Here is a 20,396-nt window from a genome sequence, read left to right as displayed (position 1 = left end):
CATGACTGAAGTTTTACGATTAAAGTTTTAATAAGCACACAAAGAAAATGGTAGAGTTTGAACATAAACACTAAAGTGGGAGAATAATAACTAACCTTTGAAGTCACAAATAGAGGATTGAACGAGCTTCTTTGATTAAACTTTTTTGGTTGAACAAAACTTCTTTGAATTGGAAGAAAACTGATTGAGAAAGAAGATGAAAGGAGGAAAAAGGAAGAAGATGGAGAAAAGGAAGATGAAAAGGGGGAAAAGAAAGAAGATGAGAGAAAGAAGATGAAAAGAGGTAAAATAAAGAAGATAAAAAGACATAATAAAAATATAATTAATAAAGAAGAAAGAGAGAGAAAAATGAATATTTAAATAATAAATATTAAAAAATTTAAAAAAATTAACAAAGTTTACTAAAATAGGTTAGATGAGCCAATTTTTAAAAGTAGATACGAACTTTTATTAGTTCATACGTCTAATTTGAGTTAGTTGTACAAGTACATATGGCTAGACGAACTTTTTTCTTTTTTTATTATGGATAGAAGTGAAAGACGTTAATGTAAAATGTTATTTTAGTTCTGTTTTATTAAATATATATTCTTATATACTGTTGTGAGTTATCATTATTTTTTTTTTAAATATTTGTAATTATTTTTATTATTAAATTATTCATTTTATTAATTAAAATATTTTTATCTTTATTAAATTTAATTATATCAATTAAAATTTTAAATTAAAAAAAAGAACAAGATGAAACAAGCTCTTGAGATCAAATATAATCTAAGCTCTTGGTCCCACATTAAGATTAATTTTTCATACTGGCCAGATGACAAGCGGTTTGTTTTGATTCTATAATAAATAAGTAATGTTTGTTTTATTTGTAGATTAAAAGATTACTAAATAGCATAAACATACTAAAAATTTTGTTCAGTTTTTTTTTTTAATTTTCTCAACAAAAATTATAATTTTTCAATTCATTGAAATAGTAAAAAAATATATTTAATTTTTCAATAAAAATTAATATGTTTGAAATCTTTTTTTAGAAAAAGAAACATAATAAAATTGTTTTTATAAAACTTTATTTTAATAACCAATCCACATGAATTTAATTTGAGTTGATATAAGAATTTAGACCTTCAATATTCATATTAATTATTTTTATGTTTTTTTAGAAGAGAAAACAAACTATATTTTATTGTAGAGATGTTTCACATAGAATCTATGCACAGGAAACAGAGTCGTGTGTTAATAATAATAAAATAAAATGTCTAGATCGTACAGCACATCATGCATGTCTCTCATGATGCGATAAAACATATTTTCTCACTCTATTTATTGTTATTCCAGTTTTAAATACCTGAACCAACTTGAAAACAACATACTCGAACTCAGACCAACTCGACTAACCCGACTAACACGAAATGAATTTTTTTGCTTAATAATAATACTTTAATTTAAATACAAAATAATAAAATTGCAAATTTTTACAAAATAACCCAAAATTCCACATGCTTTACATTTACATCGCAAATCTTCTCCCTCTATTTTAGGAAGCATATCAAAATACTGTCATCACTTTGATTTTAATGGTCTCTTTCGTTTACCAATACCAGTTTTGGAGGCTTGATCTTGGGAATCAATGCACATTTCTTTATTTGCATCTAAATTTGCCATAGGTGAACCTTCCACACTATCCTCCTCAAGATCAAGATTAATTTGTGAACTCATTTTATTGATAGATACTAGCGGAGTTCAAGAGATTAAAAAAGATGAAAATTAGAGAAGGAATGTATATTGAAGAGAAGTGAGAAAGATGAAAAAAAAGGAATAGTTAGAAAGACGGAAAGAAAAAATGAATAAAAATTAAGGATATGGGATAGGCCCGTTAAGGTTAGAGTTTTTTTGTAAGGTAGGCAAGTTATTTTTTTTATTAATATATTAGGTGGGTCGGATTGGGTGGGTGGGTTCAGGTTGATGAGTGACCTGATTTTTTAATTCAGGTCAACCCGGGTTGACCCGAACCCAACCCAACCCAATTTTCTTTTTCAGGTTATATTTTGGGTCTGACCCGAAATGATTCAAATCCGAATACCCCCAACCCTAACCTAATATTCTTCGGGTCGACTCGTGTCGGGTTGGCGGGTCGAGTTCATTTTTGACACCCCTAGTTTGATTTGATCTTAGCTTATTTAGTCGTTAAGCTTAGGCATGTTTGATAAGTCCAGGTTATTTATTTTTAATATTTATAATATATTATTTAATAATTAATATTATATATAGAAATAATGTTATATATATTTATTAATTTAGTTTTAAATATTAATAAATAATTTAAATTAAAAAATAAATTATATTTGAAAATAAATTATATTAATATATTATTTTTTATAATTTTATTGTTAATATATAATTTTAATTATTAATAAATGGCTTAAATTAAAAATTAATATATTTTAAAATAAATGATATGAATATATTAATTTTTATAAATATATAATTTTAAATATATTTAATATAAATATGATATAAAATATATATAGATATATATAAAAGTATTTAATAATATTTAATAATATTCTTTTTCACATTTTCATACTTCCTTATATGATCTAATCTTTTAATTGTCAATTTATTTTTGTGTTTTTTCACATTTTTAGTACTTTAGATAGTTAATTAAGACTAGTTTTATTTTTAAATTATAATTATAAATAAAAACTATTAAAATATATTTATATTTTATATTTTATTTAATTATTTTATATATTAAGATATATATATTATAAATAATAAATAAAAATATATTTAAATATATGTTTTTAATATAATAATTTTATATAAAAATATTATAAATATATGAAATAGATGAGAGAGAATGAATAAAATGATTAAAAAGAGATTAAATAGAGGAGAGAAAATGAATAAAATGATTAAAAATAAATAAAATAGATGAGAGAAAATGAATAAAAAAATATTTTAAAATGATGAGAAATAAAAACGTGAGATTATAATCTTAAACGCTGAGGAGGGAGGTAGAGAGAAAATTGAGTTTAAATGCAAAAGTATGTTTGATTGTAATTTTTTGGGTGAGCTTATTACGCAAAGTTACTATAGCAGCTTATTATGCAGACGCTCATACGCGACTTATTAACGCCGAATCAAACGAGGCCATAGTTAAACAAATCAAAATACGGTCAGTCGGTTTTTTCGTCGGTTTTTTATTATTTAAACCGCCAACCGAACCGGTCATGGCCGGTTTAGGAAATTATAAACTGATCAAACTTGGTTCGGTCGATTTATAATTATTTTGGTCGGGTTTTATACGATTCGGTTCGATTTTTTTTGATTTTTTGATTTTTTTCGTTTTTTTTACACCCCACTACCAATTAAAAATAGCTCTTTTGTTTTTTAAGTACTTGACAAAAGAAAATAAATTAGTAGTTATCATTGGGAAGAAGACCATAATTTGATCATGTTATCATCTGTTTTTATTTTATTTCTTAATAATAAAAATAATATGAATAACCTTATTTAAAATAAATGCTAACAAACTAATGAAGTATACAAAATTATTAGAGTATTACCTAATAAATATAATAAAATATATGAAAGTAACCACATAAATAAACAATAGTAAAATATTATCATTAACATTTTATTTTACTAATTTAGTATATATAACTTCAATTATTATTACTATTATTACTATTATTATTATTTTTTATTAAAAAGTTAACTTTCTTCAACTTAAAATATGTTTAATAGGAACTAAATTCCTGACATTTAAGATTATTAATTTCTTAGACAACTTTTACATTTTAAACTACCATAACCTATTGAGACATAGTATATTCAATAATTTAAACAAAGTAAATTTCATAAAATAAAATGTATTTACAAAAAAGAAATAACAAAAATAAAAATAAGAAAACAGACCATGAAACCATACATATATAATAAATTGTCCACAAGGAGAAGATGTTATATGTCATTACATTATGTCAAACAAACCGGGTGACTAAAAAAGCGAAAAGTCACAGTTCAACCGTTCTCAAAAAACATAATTTAAATGTCAAAAAAAAATTGGACGGCTGGTACCATTAATTCCATTCAAGACCTTTTATGAATCATAAAACTCAAAAACAATAATCACATCTATCCATTTGCTTAACTGCTTAGCATTGTTCGTCTGCACCTGGAAAACAACATCTTTGAGCCTCAACACCAAAAGAGACAACATGAAATCATGGTCCATAAACATACAATCAACAATAAATGAAATGAGACACACACGAAAAACCCTTATTTTTTATTGGTCTCGTCAAGTAGATTAACAATGCATCCATTGAAGTGATCATGTAAATGAGTTTTTGTGAAGGTTGTCAGCAAGATGCTCTTAAGAACTCTACTTGGGTCTACTTCCATTATCAAAGATTTTACAGTTTTTCTAGCCAAATGATTGATCATCAAATGACAATTGGAATGAGAATTCATTTTTTTTTCAAGCCATGTCTTTCTACATTCATCCTCGCAACTTATCTAGAACTTCTTACATGACCCCAATAATACTCCATAATAAGCTCCAAATGGATCTAACATGCGGACAATGAAGTAGAATGTATGAAAATATATTTCCGTCTTACCACAAAGAGATACATTTGCTCACCATCATGCATAAATCCTTAGAATAACTTCAATTATTAATTATAGTTTAATTATTACCTAACTAAAATGGTGTAGACGACACCTTAAAAGAAAATTTTCAATAACGACAATTGTAGCGACAACAAATCAAAAACGTGTGTGCACACGTAGTTTATAGATGATCATTATTATGTCTCAAAAATATCATCAAAACAAACACTCAACCAAAAAAGTTAAGATTTTCTTAGCGGGTGAAATAAATCCTCATAATTCACTTAATTATTGTGTCGTCTTACTCAATCATTTGTCCTCATTTGTCCTCCTGCACAAATAGTTATGAGTTCTATTTTCATAACATTGGCATAAATGTATAGTAGCATTAATTTGTCGTGCTTAAAGAGGAGTGTTTTTATTTTTATTTATTTGCTAAATGAGAGAAGTGTTAGTGTTACATGAAAGCTAGTTTTTTTTTTTTTTCATCACCTACAAGTAGGGACGGATTAGCCACCCTGAAAAAAACAATTATTTTTACGATAAAAATGGGACATTACCTTCTAAATTTCTTTAAATTTTTAATAAAATTCAATATTTTATTTATTTAATTAATAAAAAAATGATAAAATTTATATTTATTTACTCGTTTCATCCAAAAGAAAATATTCCTTATTTATTAAGCTTACTTTAAATATTTTTCAATTCCTCCATACGCCCACGAGATAATGATTCTAAAATAGAATCAAGTTTATTCATATATATTATATTATACACATTTTAAGAGCTAGGGATAGTTAGGGAGGGACCCTAAGCCAGTGCCCATAACTGGCCCTTATTGAAATCCAAAGGGTAGTTTTACACTTGATAGGTAAGGCTAACTGTTTTTTCTTTCTTTAAGAGGTATGAGAATATATATAGTGGCTCATTCTTATCAAAAGAATTAAATGTGTATTGCTGGCCAAGATAAGAGATACTAGATAAAAAGATACCTTTAAGGATTTGTAACATCAACATGTTTAATAAATGTGTCGGTTGTATTAGGAATATTTCTTCATTTTTTAGTTTAATTACTTTTATTTAAGCTTATACTAACAATGGAAATAGTTGATTGTTAGTGGGTTTTGATTGGGCCTTTATTCTGGCACTTTCTAATTAAAAAAAAAATTAATTTTTAAAAATTAATTTATTTTTTGTCATTGTTTTTTAATTAAATATAAGATGCTAGCATTATCCCACCGTTATGACACCTACTTCAACTTAACTTAAGATGTTCAAAGTGATGTCAAATCGTAACATTTGATCTCTTAAGAACCACTTTTATTACTTAAGCTACATCAGTGTTCTATTTTGACAATATAGAATAATAGGAAATATTAGACTAGTAACCAATTAACTATTATCTCTCTTATATTATTTGTGTGCTCCAATTGTTCTTGGTTTTTAAGTGTGAAAGTTACATTTTTTTTTTCTTTCTTTTCATCTTTAATTTTTTTTATCCGGTTGAACTTGAAACCAATAGGTTTTGAATAATTTAGCGGTTTTGAGAAGAGAATATGGATACATACTATGGGAGGTAGAAAAAATGGCATAATATTTTTGTTTTAAAAGGGTAAAATCATTTCAAGAATAATTCAAGGCATATTTATGTTGAAGAGATAGTGGACTTTAGAGATTAATTATAAATTTATAATAAGATAAAGAAGAATGCGAAGTCGGTTCTGGCATATATAATAATAATAAATACAACGTACTACAAAAATAAAATAAATAAATAAATAGTTGATATGATCATATAGCATATTATGTTTCCGTGCCTTTATTGCTTTTACAGATTGGGAAAAGAAAGAATAAAATCTCTAAAAACCTATCATATAATAAAATGAAACCAATATATATATATATAAAGGCCTTTAATAATTGTCAAAAACATATTTTCAAAACCTCCTTGATTTCAGTCCCTTTTTCCATCCAAAATATCTAATCTTTATTTATTTGGGTTAGTTTTTTTTTTTAATTTAGCCATAATTAAATATTATTTCATCATTCTTTTATCAATTAAACCATTTCATTCATTAACTAAAATAATAAATTATTTTATATTTTTACAAAAATATATATTATATTATTATATATTAATACTCTTTAAAACTGTTTATCTAAAATTAAACACATATTTTCAAAATTACCTCTCATTTAAATAAAACATGATTATTTTAAGAAAAGACTATCCAAACAAACTCTTAGTTTACATTGGGAAAAAAACGACAATATTGAAGAAAAATAATTACTTTTAATAAGCTCGTTAAATTATTTCAAGTAAAAAATAACTAAAAAAGTTAAATTCTACTATTTGATTCACAAATAAATAAATTGATCATTTCTCTAGAAAAAAATAAAAGTGTGATGACTATATTTCTCAAAACAAAACTACATAGGGATACAAATGATTTTGATAATATCATAAAATTCATTTAAATAATAAATGTAAAAGATAAGACACTTTTACAATCATGCCTGATATTAAACTTAGTTTATTTTGATGTTTTGAGATTTTTTTTCATAAAACATTAAAAGTCACTGTTTTGATTTTTAATGGGATAAATTATGATAATATTTTTTTGTATTTAAAATTTAAAATAAATTAAGACTATTTTAATATTTTGATTGATTAATTTAGTGATTAGATGATTAAAAATAAATAAGATGTCATACATGGGTTCTTAATAATAATAAAAAATCAAACGAGTTCTAATATTTTTATTGAGGACTGATGTATTCCTTGGATCTTGATTAGCTAATCTTGTCAAGAATATAGATTGTACTCTAGCTGTTTAATTAATATGTATTTATATTAGCTTATCTTTAATTAGTATTATAAATATATATTTATATAATATTGATGAATGTTAGTTTGCTTATGTGGCAGCCATGTCATAACTATATATGTAACTATAAAATTCTGTTGAAAACAAATTATAACTAAACAGTGACTACTATTTATTTAATTATTTTGTATTCATTTGATTTCGTTTCTTTCTTTCTTTCTCCCTAGGTCTAGATCTTGGTTCTTGGTGGCATTGATCTTCAACATGGGTGGGTGTCTTCCAAGCTTAAGATCATTAAACAATCAAGCAAATGATGTAAGAGTAACACCTAACTCGGATCCTTCGTCTCGCAATTTTACTAGCCCAATCGACGGTGTAGGTAAGTAATCTCCCCGTTTAATTTGATCTTCATTTTGAATCAAATTGATGTTCTTTGCGATAAGATAATTTGAATATTCAATTCATTTTTCTAATTAGATTTTTGTTTTCTATTGACTTGGATCTTCATCTATGAGTCTTTTTTTCTTTGTAGGTATCTTTATTTAGTCTTATCTCATCATTACTTATTAGTAATTGGAAAAGATTATTGTTGATTAATCTTGGGCCTTGATTGATATTTGTGTTTAAACCTTGTTCTATATGTGGTTTTATAAAAAGTTAGGGTAAAATAACTTTATGGGTATAAATTAGTTTTTTCTTTTTCTAAATATAGGTTATTTTGATATTTTATTTATGAGTTTTTATTTGAAAATAAATTATATTTCTTGGTTATGGTTTGTATTTTCTCTTTTGGTATAGATTTAGAATTGTAATTGGTTGTACTTACTTCTTTTAATGAATTTATGAAATTGATAGGTGATTCTTCTCCTAATATAAACGGTTCAATAGCTCTAACTAATATTGAACCAATACCGGAAATTGATGCAAAGATCCCTCATTCAGAAGTAATTGCCGCCAAATCCTTCACGTTTCAAGAGCTTGCTTCAGCCACAAAGAATTTTATGCCCGAGTGTCGCATAGGAGAAGGCGGTTTTGGTCACGTTTACAAGGGTCAACTAGAGAGCACGGGACAGGTAAAGTTAAAATATAAACGCACGTATAGTTTACGAACGATTTAGTTAATTCTTGATTGTTGATTTAAATTAATTCTTTGTAGATTGTTGCGGTGAAACAACTGGATTTAAATGGTATTCAAGGAAATGAAGAATTTCTCATGGAGGTTCTAATGCTAAGCCATTTGAAACATGAGAATCTAGTCAACTTAATCGGTTATTGCGTAGATGGAGACCAACGCATTCTTGTTTACGAGTTTATGTCTCTTGGATCATTGGATGGTCATTTGTTCGGTATAATCCTATAACTCTAACCAAAATATAAAATTATTCTTTTATTTCATTAAAGTTTATACTACCAAATATTTAAAATAATTTAACCACCACTATAATTAATTGTATCACTCATTTCTTATATTAAAATATTTTATATTTACTGTTATTAATTATTATTATATATTAATACATTTTAAATATTTTTTATAAAAAATACTTTCCTTAAAACCACTTCCCACCAATTTTTTTAAAATAACAAGCCTCAAACTTTTGTGTGAAACAATACTTTTATTTTACAATCTTCTAAAAAAAACTATAATTTTCTCCATTTTCAAATAATTATTAATACCAAATTGATTGCATAATAACTCAATATTCATTGATTATTAAGTTTCAGATTTGAATAAAGATAGACAACCTTTAGATTGGAATACCCGGATGATGATAGCATTGGAGGCTGCTAGAGGATTAGAGTATTTGCACGACGAGGCAGACCCACCAGTCATTTTCAGAGACTTCAAAACATCGAATATCCTTCTACACGACAATTATGTGACAAAGTTATCGGACTTTGGACTCGCAAAACTCGGACCTGTCGACGACAAATCACACATATCCACCAGAGTAATGGGTACATTCGGTTATTGTGCACCCGATTACGCCATGACAGGACAACTCAATGTTAAATCCGATGTATATAGCTTTGGTGTCGTTTTACTCGAAATTATTACCGGTCGTAAGTCTATTGATGATACCCGACAAGTAGATGAACGTAATCTTGTATTATGGGTAAGTTTTCAATTTATGAGAATTTCCTCTGTTTTGGTTTTGACTTTGAAGATCATGTGATTGTGTTTTTTTTAGGCGAAACCGCTTTTTAAAGATAGGAGAAAATTTGTGAAAATGGTTGATCCTATGTTAGAAGGGAGATATCCTTGTAGAGGTCTTTATCAAGCTCTTGCGATTGCGGCTATGTGTTTGCAAGATGAGGCTGTTTCTAGGCCTTCAATGGTGGAAATTGTGATATCTTTGATGTATATAGTTTCTCAAAAGTATGATCCAAATGATGTTAAGGGAAGAGCTAGTAGGCAATTGTTAGTTGCATCGTCGGAGTTGAAGAATTTAGATTGGCAAGATTTACGGACACAATTTAAAGAGCGATGGAAGAACGAGAACGTGGGAGAGGCCGATGGAGCGGGGCCTTCCGACCGGAAGTTAGGTCCATCGGGGCCTTCCGACCGGAAGTTAGAAACCATAAGGCCTTCGGATCGGAAGTTAGAAACCATAATGCCTTCGGACCGGAAGTTAGAAACCATAATGCCTTCGGACGGGAAGTTAGAAACCATAATGGAAGATGAAATATCAATGTTTTATTAGTTTTTGTTTTAGTTTTGAGTATGAGACGTAGAAGTGGAAGAAGTTCACACAAATTATTCATTTCAATTTAGAACGTTTTTAGTTTTTAAGTAAATTGAATTTACACTGAACATCTTTATTTGTAATCAATTAGAGAAAAAAAAAATGCATGGGAATCAAACATTAGACCAAATGTCTGTCTCTTGACTTCTATCAGCTCTTATTTTACTATTAATATAAAATATTCTAATCATTTAACATAAATAATTTCAAATAGTCTTTTATCAAGGTTAAAAAGAATAAAAATATTTGCATCAAATGAGCTCTAAATATGAATAAAACTTACACACTGGAGACTTATTAGTTATAGTGAAAAATAAAAAAGCAATGCTACATTTTACAGCAAGGAAAACAACTTTGCAATATTTTTCACCCAATGAAGTTAAATAATCATTTGAGTAAATAATTGTATTTAAGACTAATTTCACATAACCTACTAAAATATCAAAATACTATCTATTTAAAATATCAAAGAAACATAACATTAGCATTTAAGGTTTGTTCTACCCAAATAACTTCAAATATCCTCATTTTAAATAACCTATTTCAAACAAAGTTCACCACTTATAGGTTACAACCATCTGTGTTCTAAAATTTTACATTACTTTTGGTAAATTCAAGTCGGTTAACCAGTACCAAATGTCTAGAATCTAGGAATCCCATGACAAATAATCTTAGGCTGAAACAATACAAAAACAACAAGATCTCTTCAGCTAGTCAGTCAGTCAGTCCTCTGACAATTGCTTCCTCTTCTTCCGGGTTGATGGGCTCTCGGTAACTGGCCTCTCTGTCAATGGTCGTTTGGATGGCGTTCCATTCTGAAACGAAACAGGAAAACTAATGTCTTGTCTAGAAAGAAACCACTCATCCCTCAAACATTAATTAAGTAATCAAAGTTTAAACAAACAAACAAACCTTAACAAGCTTTTTCTCTCTGCGCAACTTCCTCTCTTGTTCGTCAATTTCAGCGTTTTCCCTTTCGACTAATCGAATAAGGGCGTCGCATCTTCTTGCAATCTCTTGTGTAGTTCGAGATTTTATGAACCAATCAAAACGAAACAAAGGGGACATACGAAATGCAGCCTTAAGCTCATCCCAGTTTCCGTAGTCCATCTTATGAATCATGCAAATCTGCATAGTAGTTAGTTAGTTAGTGGTAATAAGAAAAATGATTATGCAAAAGAAATACACAAGCAGCTTCTTCTCATTAACAAGAAGAATGCAGAAGTTTATTACCATGAAACGATCACATTCTTCGTTATAAAGCTTTCCCTTGTTCTGACCGTACTGTATCTTCAACTCTAGCCATGGGTTCTTGTAACGATTCATCTTCTTCCCAAGTGCTTTCATTATCTCATCTTTGCGAGTAAGTCTAGCCTCCCCTCGTTCTATGGCTTTTATGATCTTATCATAATCTGTGGAAGAATGATATATCATTTATCTTAATCTCAAAATTGTTGTAGCAAATCAACTTCTCACTACTTACCATTCAACTCTGAGTATCGTTGGTTAAATACTTGAGCATATCTTTCAACTTCCTCCACTGACTTTCCTTCCATTTCAGAAGCTATATTTACCATATCATTTCGCCCATACTTTTCACAAGCTCTAATGAAAGAGTTGAAGTCCCTTTTGCTCCATGTAGCAAATCCCTGACAAGTAACAATAATAATTTATAAAATCATAAAGTAGTGCATATAAATTACTTTTCAATTTTAACTGAATATTTTTCAAATAGATCGCAAATGTGACAAAATGGCACTTTTCGAAATAGGCTAAGTGAATCAAATAAAATTTAGATTACTTTATCTGCTAACCTCTTCTAGTATGGTCTCCTTCTCATCCTGCTCTTCCGCAGTCAAGGGATCTCCTACAGCTGAACAGGGATAATTATCAGTATAGATAGGAAGTAGGAACATGTTACAAGTAAACTCAGATCTGAAATAAAACCATCAACAAGTACCTTCTACTTCATCCACTTCAATACTATCCTTTGCCTGCTGATCCCTTTGATATATTTTCTGCAGTTAGTTCAACAAAAACTGCTCAGTGAGATAAGAACAAGGGGTTCATTCCAAGTAGAAAATAATAATAACAATAATATCAAGTACCATGAGATACCGAACTTCTTTCTCATACAGATCACGTAACCTTTGTAAATTGAAAAACTGGAAGTCATATCTGAACAGCAAAGTATGCAAAAGATCAGTTCAATATTGAAGCTGCAATGAGACATAATAAAAAGATGCTTACAATGGAGGCATGCGGGGAATTCGAGGATCTTTTGTCCTGGCAGGAACATTTTGGCGCATAGTGGTTTTAAAGTACTCTGCCTCTGAATAACTATTAAGAGAACATGATCAGTAGGAACAAAAAAAATGGAAAAGGACTAACAGAAAAAGGGAAAATCAAGAATAATAATTACTTGCGCTTTCTCTCTCTCTTTGTAGGTTCAACCCAGTTGTCACTCACAATTTTCTTCAGGTCCAACTTGTCATCCTTCATCAAAATTAAGAGAGTTTTTGTCATTTGATTCACTAAGATTTTAAGCAAAACATATCAAAATGTATACTCTTTACCTTTTCATCATCAAAATCATACAAGTCAGCAGCTACAAAAGGCAAAAAATGATGTGTAATTAATCCAACTGGTCAGGCAAGAATAAAATCACAAATTGACAAGTATACATACTGTCATCCATTTTAAATTTAATGGCATCTTCTGTGAACTTTTTCATCTTGGCATCAAGTTCAGCTGTTGCCTCTTCTCCTTTCGCAATTATCCTATCTATATCTTCATCAGTAATTGTGCTATCCTTGGAGCTGAAAACCATTTCAGCACCAAATCGAACCATTTGAAGTAGCTCATCTTTATTAACAGCTGTGCATGGTAGAGCGGAGAGAAAAAAAAAAAAAGAGAAATATATTTCATATCCAGATTCTAGAAGATAGGAAAATAACCATATGGAACTATAAGAAAAGCCACAAACTTTTTTGCTCTGCCAATCGTCCCTGTTGAATCACCAGAGCATCAAGAGCAAGCTTCTTATACGCCTTTTCAATAACCTTTTCCTCAATGGTGTACTGTTCAACAGTCAATGATCAAATCATTAACAGGCAACTTTAAATTGCTAATTTTCTAATCAAACATAAACAAACATACCTCAGTACAGAAACGGAAGACCTGGACTTCTTTTTTTTGCCCAATCCTGTGAGCACGATCTTGTGCCTGCAAATCCACTTGTGGATTCCTGCAATGTGACAATAGGAAGAACAGTTACTAAAACTTGAGATCCAGTATGGAAAAGAAACAAAAGGAACTGTAGAGTCCTGACCAGTCACTGTCATAAAGGATGACAATATCAGCAGTAGCAAGATTGATTCCAAGCCCTCCAGCTCTAGTTGAAAGCAAGAAAGCAAATTTATCACTTCCTGGTTTATTAAATGCTTCGATAGAAGCATCACGATCATCCCCGCCGGTGTTTCCATCTATACGACAATAATTATGTCCACGAAACTGCAAATAATCTTCCAGAATATCCAACAGCCTTGTCATCTGTGAATAAACCAAAAGTAAGAACACCTCTACAGCCTCAATCACAAAATAGAAATATACAGGAAATTAATTGCCTAGCAGAATGACAACTAGGATATGTTTAGTTCGGGCAGAATTGGAAATAGAACTGGTGGTTGAATTTCAAATCTTGTGTTTGTCACTAAAAATAAAAATCTTGTGTTTGTCACTAAAGATAAATCCACAATTAGTGTGTTAACCGCATAAATCCAAGCAAAACAATTCAGAGTTCAACTCATAACATGAGTTGCCTCAAAAATACATCACCCAAAGAAACATCAGATAGGACCAAATTCCCCACAGAAATGACTCAAAACTCAAAATCATCATTATGGAAGTTCAAAATCTTTGCAAAAGCGTCCCAGTCAAGCTTGGCCTTGACTTTGTCGACCTTTGCTCCTTTCAATTTGCTCCCCTCATAATTAACCCCGCTATGAATCTTCCATTCTCTCTATCAAGTTTTGGTCCCCTCATAGTTAACCCCGCTATGAATTTTCCATTCTCTCTATCAAGTTTTGGTCTGGCTTTCCTCCATACCTTTTTTGTTCATGCTCCATTCTTGAACTGCTTGAATTTTCCACCCAATTCGATGATTTTACCAACTTCTTTACCTTTGAATTTGAATAATAATTCCCATGGAACTGAATGAATATGATTTATTATGTTCCAATTCCATCATTCTCACTTCGAAATTGCAATTCCAATAATTCCCCAAACATGAGAATTGAATTATAATTCAATTCCAATTTATGAAATTGGAATTATAGTTCTAATTCCAAACATAACTTTAAAGGATAAACAATGAAGATAAGAATCCAAAGACAGCATCATAAACACAAAGAAGAAATATATTACCTGTGAAAATATTAGTACTCTAGAATCGCGTTCTTTTAGCTTGGGAAGCAGTTTGTCGAGAAGAACCATTTTACCTGAATATACATCACATCGTCAAAAAGTTGATAGTGAAAAACTGAAATTTTGCAACTATATTTAATAGAAAGACTTACCAGCACTAGTGATAAGATGATCTCCAGTAGTATAAGGTGGACCAGGTTCCGCACCTTGAAAGAGATATGGGTGATTGCAACATTTACGTAGTTGCATTGCAACGTTCAATAGGCGTTTGCGCTCACCACCAGAATTTAATACCTCCAGATCTTTCTGCAACAAAGCCTTGTAGTACTGCTTCTGTATCTGGGACATACCAACCTTGAGTATTGTTTCTTTCTTGGGAGGCAAACCCTTCTCAACATCTGCTTTCAATCTCCGGAGAAGGAATGGTCGGAGAACCTAGCAAGACCACATAGAATAAAGTCTTCAGAGTGGAACGTGATCAAAGACTGGATGATTATCAGAACTAAAGGCACTTCTCAAGTTTATATGAGTACGTTTGAAGCCTGAATTTATGAAATTTGAAAGAAAAGAAATACAATAATCCTTGGGAGCAAGAATACAAGCAATGATGAAATTTGGAAACAGGTACAAGATTGCATTTATTCACAATGGAATCTGGAGCAAAGAGGCAAACTCGTTTAACAACAGGCTACTATGCAAGAAATAGGGCATACATAAATTTCAAAAATGACGAGGAACTAAGACAATGTAACTGTTTCAGGCTCATTTGTAATGTTCTGAAACGTTTGCCCTTTCCATGAACTAAATTTAATAAAAGGAATTTTCTTTTCTGAAAAAAAGTCTACAGAGAGGGCAAATAAATAAAATGACATTTTAATTTTTACCTTGTGAAGTTGTTGAACAACCTCTTGCTGATCGTCATCACCAGAAATCTGGAACCACTCATCAAATGCCTCAGACGAGCTAAATATTTCTGGCAGAAGGAAGTTCAGGAGAGACCAGAGTTCATGAAGATTGTTCTGCAAAAATTTAACACTTCAGTAAGAAGAGTATGTTTTGTCAACAATATCATAACCTTTTACTAACAAGAGAAATACTAATGTATACCTGGAGTGGTGTACCAGTTATAAGAAGACGATAGTTAGTCTTGTAAATCCTCATTGTTTTAGAAAGAAGTGAATTTTCATTCTTGATTCTATGAGCTTCATCAATGATGATGTAGCGCCAGCTAAACTGCTTCAGTATATTTTTCTCCTTAATTGCCATTTCAAAGCTAGTGACACATATATCAAACTTGCCCGCAACTAGAAGATTCTCCCTTATATGTTTCTGTTCATAACAATCATGGAAAGAAAAGACAGTTGATAAGTAACATACAATAACTGTAACAAACTGGAGAAACTAGAGTATATTCAGGGGGGAATGGCTCTAAAATAAGAAAACTCACCCTTTCATCGGGATTTCCTAGAAACTTGATAGCTCTGAGAGCTGGGCAAAAACGTTTTATTTCGTTCATCCAGTTGCCAAGTGTAGATTTGGGAGAAACTACCATATGAGGGCCACTTATACCTCTGAACTCATGTAGATAGCCCAACAAGGAAATTGTTTGCAATGTTTTGCCAAGACCCTACATGTTGAAACAGAAAACACTATCAAATAGGAAAACTAAACTCAAGAGCAAAAAAATTATCTTATAACTTGGTTCACACCATTTCATCTGCAAGTATTCCATTAATCCCATTCTCATATAATCGAATGAGCCAATTAAGCCCTGCAAGTTGGTAGTCCCGCATCTTCCCTTGAATACCTACAAAATGAAGAAACAAATCATGCATAGAACATGAATCCCAATTATGATTGATGCTACCAATCGCAATAAATATGGAGAGGATGATCACATTCCAAGGAAAGGAAACAAAACCAATTTACTGGAAATAAAGAAAAGGGGGATGCTAAAACTGCCTTATCTTCAGAACAATGAAAGAATATGTTACAGATTAATCAATCAAGGACACAAAAAAAGAAGGGAAAAAAAGTCATGTTTATTTTCTTTATAGCGAAGACATAAAAAAGAAAAGTAATTTGGTAACTGATTTGCAAATGAGAATGAGAAGAAGACTGCCCTGTAGAGTGAAATAACTGAAACATGAAGTATAAATGATGAGATAAAAGCATTGCAGTCAATGCCTGGCAAATACGTAAAAGCATACAGAGATATGCATGTGATCTATAAAGAGTTGCACAAAGAGAACATACAAGATGGTTGAGTGAGCAGTCTAGTATTGCCTGTTCCAGACAGCCCATCTTCTTCGTCCTTTAGGCATTCTAAATCTTCTTCCTCTTCAGTCATCTTCGATGCGTGTCTTCCCCTGAATGTACAATTTCCAAAATACAACTTCATATAATAGTAGAATTCTAAAGACTAAGTGCACAAATATCCAGATCAAACAACTTCAACTGAAATTTTGCAGTACATAATGATGTGTAACCCCCAAAAGAGCATTATATCCTACCTTCCTTTAGTCTTCTTTTGGGAAGATTGACCGCCTTTAGCAAAATGAGCAAATAACTCTGTCTGTTTCAGAAGATAGTTCAGACGTCCCTTTCCCTTGTTGTTCTGACAGTAAATGAACAAATAGTTAGCCCTTCGATTCATAAGAAAACAAATAAATTATTTAAAACCATCAAGGGAAAGATCTTCTCTCTAAACAGACCATATCAGCATCAATAGCAGCATTTTGTGCATCCAATATTTCTTCAATTTTCTGTTTCTTTAGCTTCTCCAATTCTCTTAGTCTAGCCTTCTCACGAACCCCGATTTCTGCATTATCCGAATCACTATCATCCTGTCAATAAACAAGAACAGCAGAATGTTATGTCAGATCTCCAACTAACACTGTAGATGTCTGCATTGGCTAAAAACATGCTTGTGTATTTATCTAGGAAGAAAGAGTATCATCAACCTGACCATTTCATTTTTACTTTATCTTAAGGAGCATAAACTGTGAATAAACTAAAATAAACATTAGAACAAAAGGTGTCAATTCGAGCATCAGTTATGTTGTGAGCAAGGAAGAAAGGAAAATTACTATCAGTACTTATGCCCTAACAAAACCAGTAAAAGTAAACGAATAGTCAAGCAACATGAATCCATTAACTATGTACCAACTAACCTCGCCAGTTTCTTCCGACTCCTGTCGTTGTACACCGTCTTCATCCGGTGAAAGCGGCTTATCTTCGTTTTCATCCGAATCAGCCTTTCTGCCAACGGCTTCTAGTTCCTCTTCATCTTCTTCCTCGTTGACAGACTCAACAATCTTCTCTTGCTGTTCATCATGTGAGCTGGATTCGCTTGAAAGATCATCTTGAGACGACGATTCCTGCGATTCCGATTGACTTCCCATGGATCCAGATACGAGGGTTTTGCAAAAAGAAAGAAGAGTCTTCGAGCGATGAAGAAACTAAGAATCGGCGCAACTGTCGAGATTTATTTATATTCAGGTAGAGCGGCGACGTGTAATTTAAGGAAAAAAGAAAAAGAGAAAAGAAATTGACTATGATGTGTGAATACTGGGAAATAAAAAAATAAAAAGATGGTTTTCCCGCCCGTTTATCCGCGGAAATGCTAAAATATGCCGTTTCCTTTCAATTTAGGAAGTACACATTCAAATTAGTACATTTTTAGGTAACATTCTTTCTACATAACAGATTCAAATTTTCGAGTTTGGTTTCAATTTAATTCTTTACATACATTATTGAACAACTTAGTAACAATGTTGAAATGGTAGGTTAATAGGTTATTCTTTAATCATTTTAGGTTAAACTATTTAGGTCACTGCGGCGCCTCCACCAAACAATGTTGAAATGGTATGTTAATAGGTTATTCTTTAATCATTTTAGGTCAAACTATTTAGGTCATTGCGGCGCCTCCACCAAACGGAGGATGTGGATCTCACTTTTGAAGCCCAATAGTATCTAGGTCAGTGTGACTTCACTCCGAAAGCCCAGTAGTATTTAGGTCATTGCGGCGCCTCCTCCACATTTTACTTCATTCTGAAAACCTAATAGTATTTAGGTCATTACGGCGCCTCCGCCACGTGTTACTTCACTCTGAAAGCCCAATAGTATTTAGGTCATTACAGCGCCTCCGCCACGTGTTACTTCACTCCGAAAGCCCAATAGTATTTAGGTTATTACATTCCATCCACTACGTGTTACTTCACTCCGAAAGCCCAATAGTATTTAGGTCATTACAGAGCCTCCATCACGTGTTACTTCACTCCGAAAGTCCACTACGTGTTACTTCACTCCGAAAGCCCAATAGTATTTAGGTCATTACAGCACCTCCATCACGTGTTACTTCACTCCGAAAGCCCTATTATATTTAGGTTATTACGGCGCCTCCACCACGTGTAATTCAAGTTGAAGAATTAATTTTATAAATATGCTAATTAGCTTATAATATAAATCTTGTATTCATTTTTATAAGCAAAGAACATTGTGTATTTCATTTTTTAAGTCAATAAGAACAAATAAACATTGGGTTCGTCATTTCGAATGTTGTTTTCGACCCCAACTTGCAGCGTGTTTAGGGTTACAACCCATGGCCCGAGGATGATTGTTCTTTTAATGGCTCGAGATTATGTTATAGATATTAGGTTTCTTTTGATGAATGTGACCCGATTGTTGCTTGCTATTTCATTTTTTGTTGGTTTCTAAATTTGAAATTTTGTGTTGGTTTCTAAATTTGAAAATGTCCTTACCAGAACTTTAGTTGGTTCTGTATTGGATCGGCCTAAAGACAAATAGCAATGTAAATTGAGTTTATGTAGATAAATAGCAATGTAAATTGAGTTTATGTAGGGATGAGTTAAGAAAATATTATTTTATTTTTTTTGATAACTTTTACATGAGTCAACTAATATGATTATTTGTGTGTTTTTTTTCAGCTTCCGCTATGTAAATCGTAACACGGGATATTAAAATTGTTCGCATTTCTTTTGTTCTATATGTTTGTGATATAGTTACTTCAATGGAGCATTTATAGGATATCCTTTAATATGTAACTTCCTAGGTCAATTATTTGACTCTACACCACACTCTAGGTCATTTCAAGGATCATCATGTACATTTCATAACTCTTAAAAAAAGTTTCATATTGAAAGATAATGTAGATAATAAATTGACCCTATAAACAAATTTAGAAAATTGGCCAACATTTCCCCATTTGATATCATTTCCTCTTGTCTGAATATGCTCTCGAGTGGGTGAATTAGTCGTTTCTTGAGAAACTTGTACCTTTTAGTCTTTTAAGCGAAGTATGATCATCTTTCATTTAAATATATTTGAGTTTTGCATAAATCCAATTAAGTTGTTAAGTCCAAATTTTTAAATAACCTATTCATTGTTAAAGTTTTGTGAAGTCAATGTTTTTTTTTTAGCACAAATTCAACAAGGCATATATATATATATATATATATATATATATATATATATATATATATATGCCAATCAAATAAGTGCTCCAAACATCATTCCAGTGTTGGTTATTTAGGTGCAAGTCATAAGATTTTCATTTTTGTTGGTTTGTAGAATTAAATGCACAACCAAAATTTTTAAATCCGTTTGACATAATTTTAGATATTTGGTTTCGATTTATTAATCGGCTCGGTAGATTCGATCGATTTTATTTGTTTACAAAACTATTACTAAATAATACAATAATACTAAAATTATTTTGAAAAATAAATACCACTTATGTATATTTATTTTAAAA

At 30.7% G+C, this 20,396-nt stretch overlaps 2 protein-coding genes across 2 annotated transcripts; one reads left to right on the top strand and one right to left on the bottom strand.

The window, feature by feature from the left end:
• The first annotated feature begins 7,712 nt into the window (after nucleotides 1-7,712).
• LOC124926167 (probable serine/threonine-protein kinase PBL7) lies at nucleotides 7,713-10,153 on the top strand. The gene is made up of 5 exons (XM_047466350.1): nucleotides 7,713-7,827; nucleotides 8,304-8,521; nucleotides 8,605-8,794; nucleotides 9,174-9,565; nucleotides 9,641-10,153. The coding sequence occupies exons 1-5, from the start codon at nucleotides 7,713-7,715 to the stop codon at nucleotides 10,151-10,153; spliced, it is 1,428 nt and encodes a 475-aa protein (XP_047322306.1).
• A 503-nt stretch (nucleotides 10,154-10,656) lies between these two features.
• Nucleotides 10,657-18,105, bottom strand: LOC124922687 (ISWI chromatin-remodeling complex ATPase CHR11-like). The gene is made up of 24 exons (XM_047463403.1): nucleotides 17,794-18,105; nucleotides 17,335-17,466; nucleotides 17,134-17,237; nucleotides 16,877-16,989; nucleotides 16,330-16,427; nucleotides 16,068-16,247; nucleotides 15,728-15,949; nucleotides 15,505-15,639; nucleotides 14,773-15,055; nucleotides 14,621-14,694; nucleotides 13,527-13,747; nucleotides 13,355-13,442; nucleotides 13,182-13,275; nucleotides 12,884-13,072; nucleotides 12,772-12,803; nucleotides 12,618-12,691; nucleotides 12,446-12,535; nucleotides 12,304-12,373; nucleotides 12,156-12,213; nucleotides 12,010-12,068; nucleotides 11,679-11,844; nucleotides 11,429-11,607; nucleotides 11,108-11,323; nucleotides 10,657-11,010 (listed from the first exon to the last, which is right to left on the bottom strand). The coding sequence occupies exons 1-24, from the start codon at nucleotides 18,022-18,024 to the stop codon at nucleotides 10,918-10,920; spliced, it is 3,201 nt and encodes a 1,066-aa protein (XP_047319359.1). The 5' UTR covers nucleotides 18,025-18,105; the 3' UTR covers nucleotides 10,657-10,917.
• Between the last annotated feature and the right edge of the window lie 2,291 nt (nucleotides 18,106-20,396).

Source organism: Impatiens glandulifera, chromosome 1 (assembly GCF_907164915.1).
Source record: "Impatiens glandulifera chromosome 1, dImpGla2.1, whole genome shotgun sequence".
Taxonomy (NCBI): domain Eukaryota; kingdom Viridiplantae; phylum Streptophyta; class Magnoliopsida; order Ericales; family Balsaminaceae; genus Impatiens; species Impatiens glandulifera.
This window is presented reverse-complemented; position numbering and strand designations above follow the sequence as displayed.

Excerpts from the sequence above, each read along its gene's own strand:
- LOC124926167 (XM_047466350.1), top strand. The coding sequence starts at position 7,713 with ATGGGTGGGTGTCTTCCAAGCTTAAGATCATTAAACAATCAAGCAAAT. Across the intron at positions 7,828-8,303 it reads TAGCCCAATCGACGGTGTAG|GTGATTCTTCTCCTAATATA; the intron begins GTAAGTAATCTC and ends TGAAATTGATAG. Across the intron at positions 8,795-9,173 it reads ATTGGATGGTCATTTGTTCG|ATTTGAATAAAGATAGACAA; the intron begins GTATAATCCTAT and ends ATTAAGTTTCAG.
- LOC124922687 (XM_047463403.1), bottom strand. The coding sequence starts at position 18,024 with ATGGGAAGTCAATCGGAATCGCAGGAATCGTCGTCTCAAGATGATCTT. Across the intron at positions 12,374-12,445 it reads ATTCCCCGCATGCCTCCATT|ATATGACTTCCAGTTTTTCA; the intron begins GTAAGCATCTTT and ends TTTGCTGTTCAG. Across the intron at positions 11,324-11,428 it reads AAGAATGTGATCGTTTCATG|ATTTGCATGATTCATAAGAT; the intron begins GTAATAAACTTC and ends ACTACTATGCAG.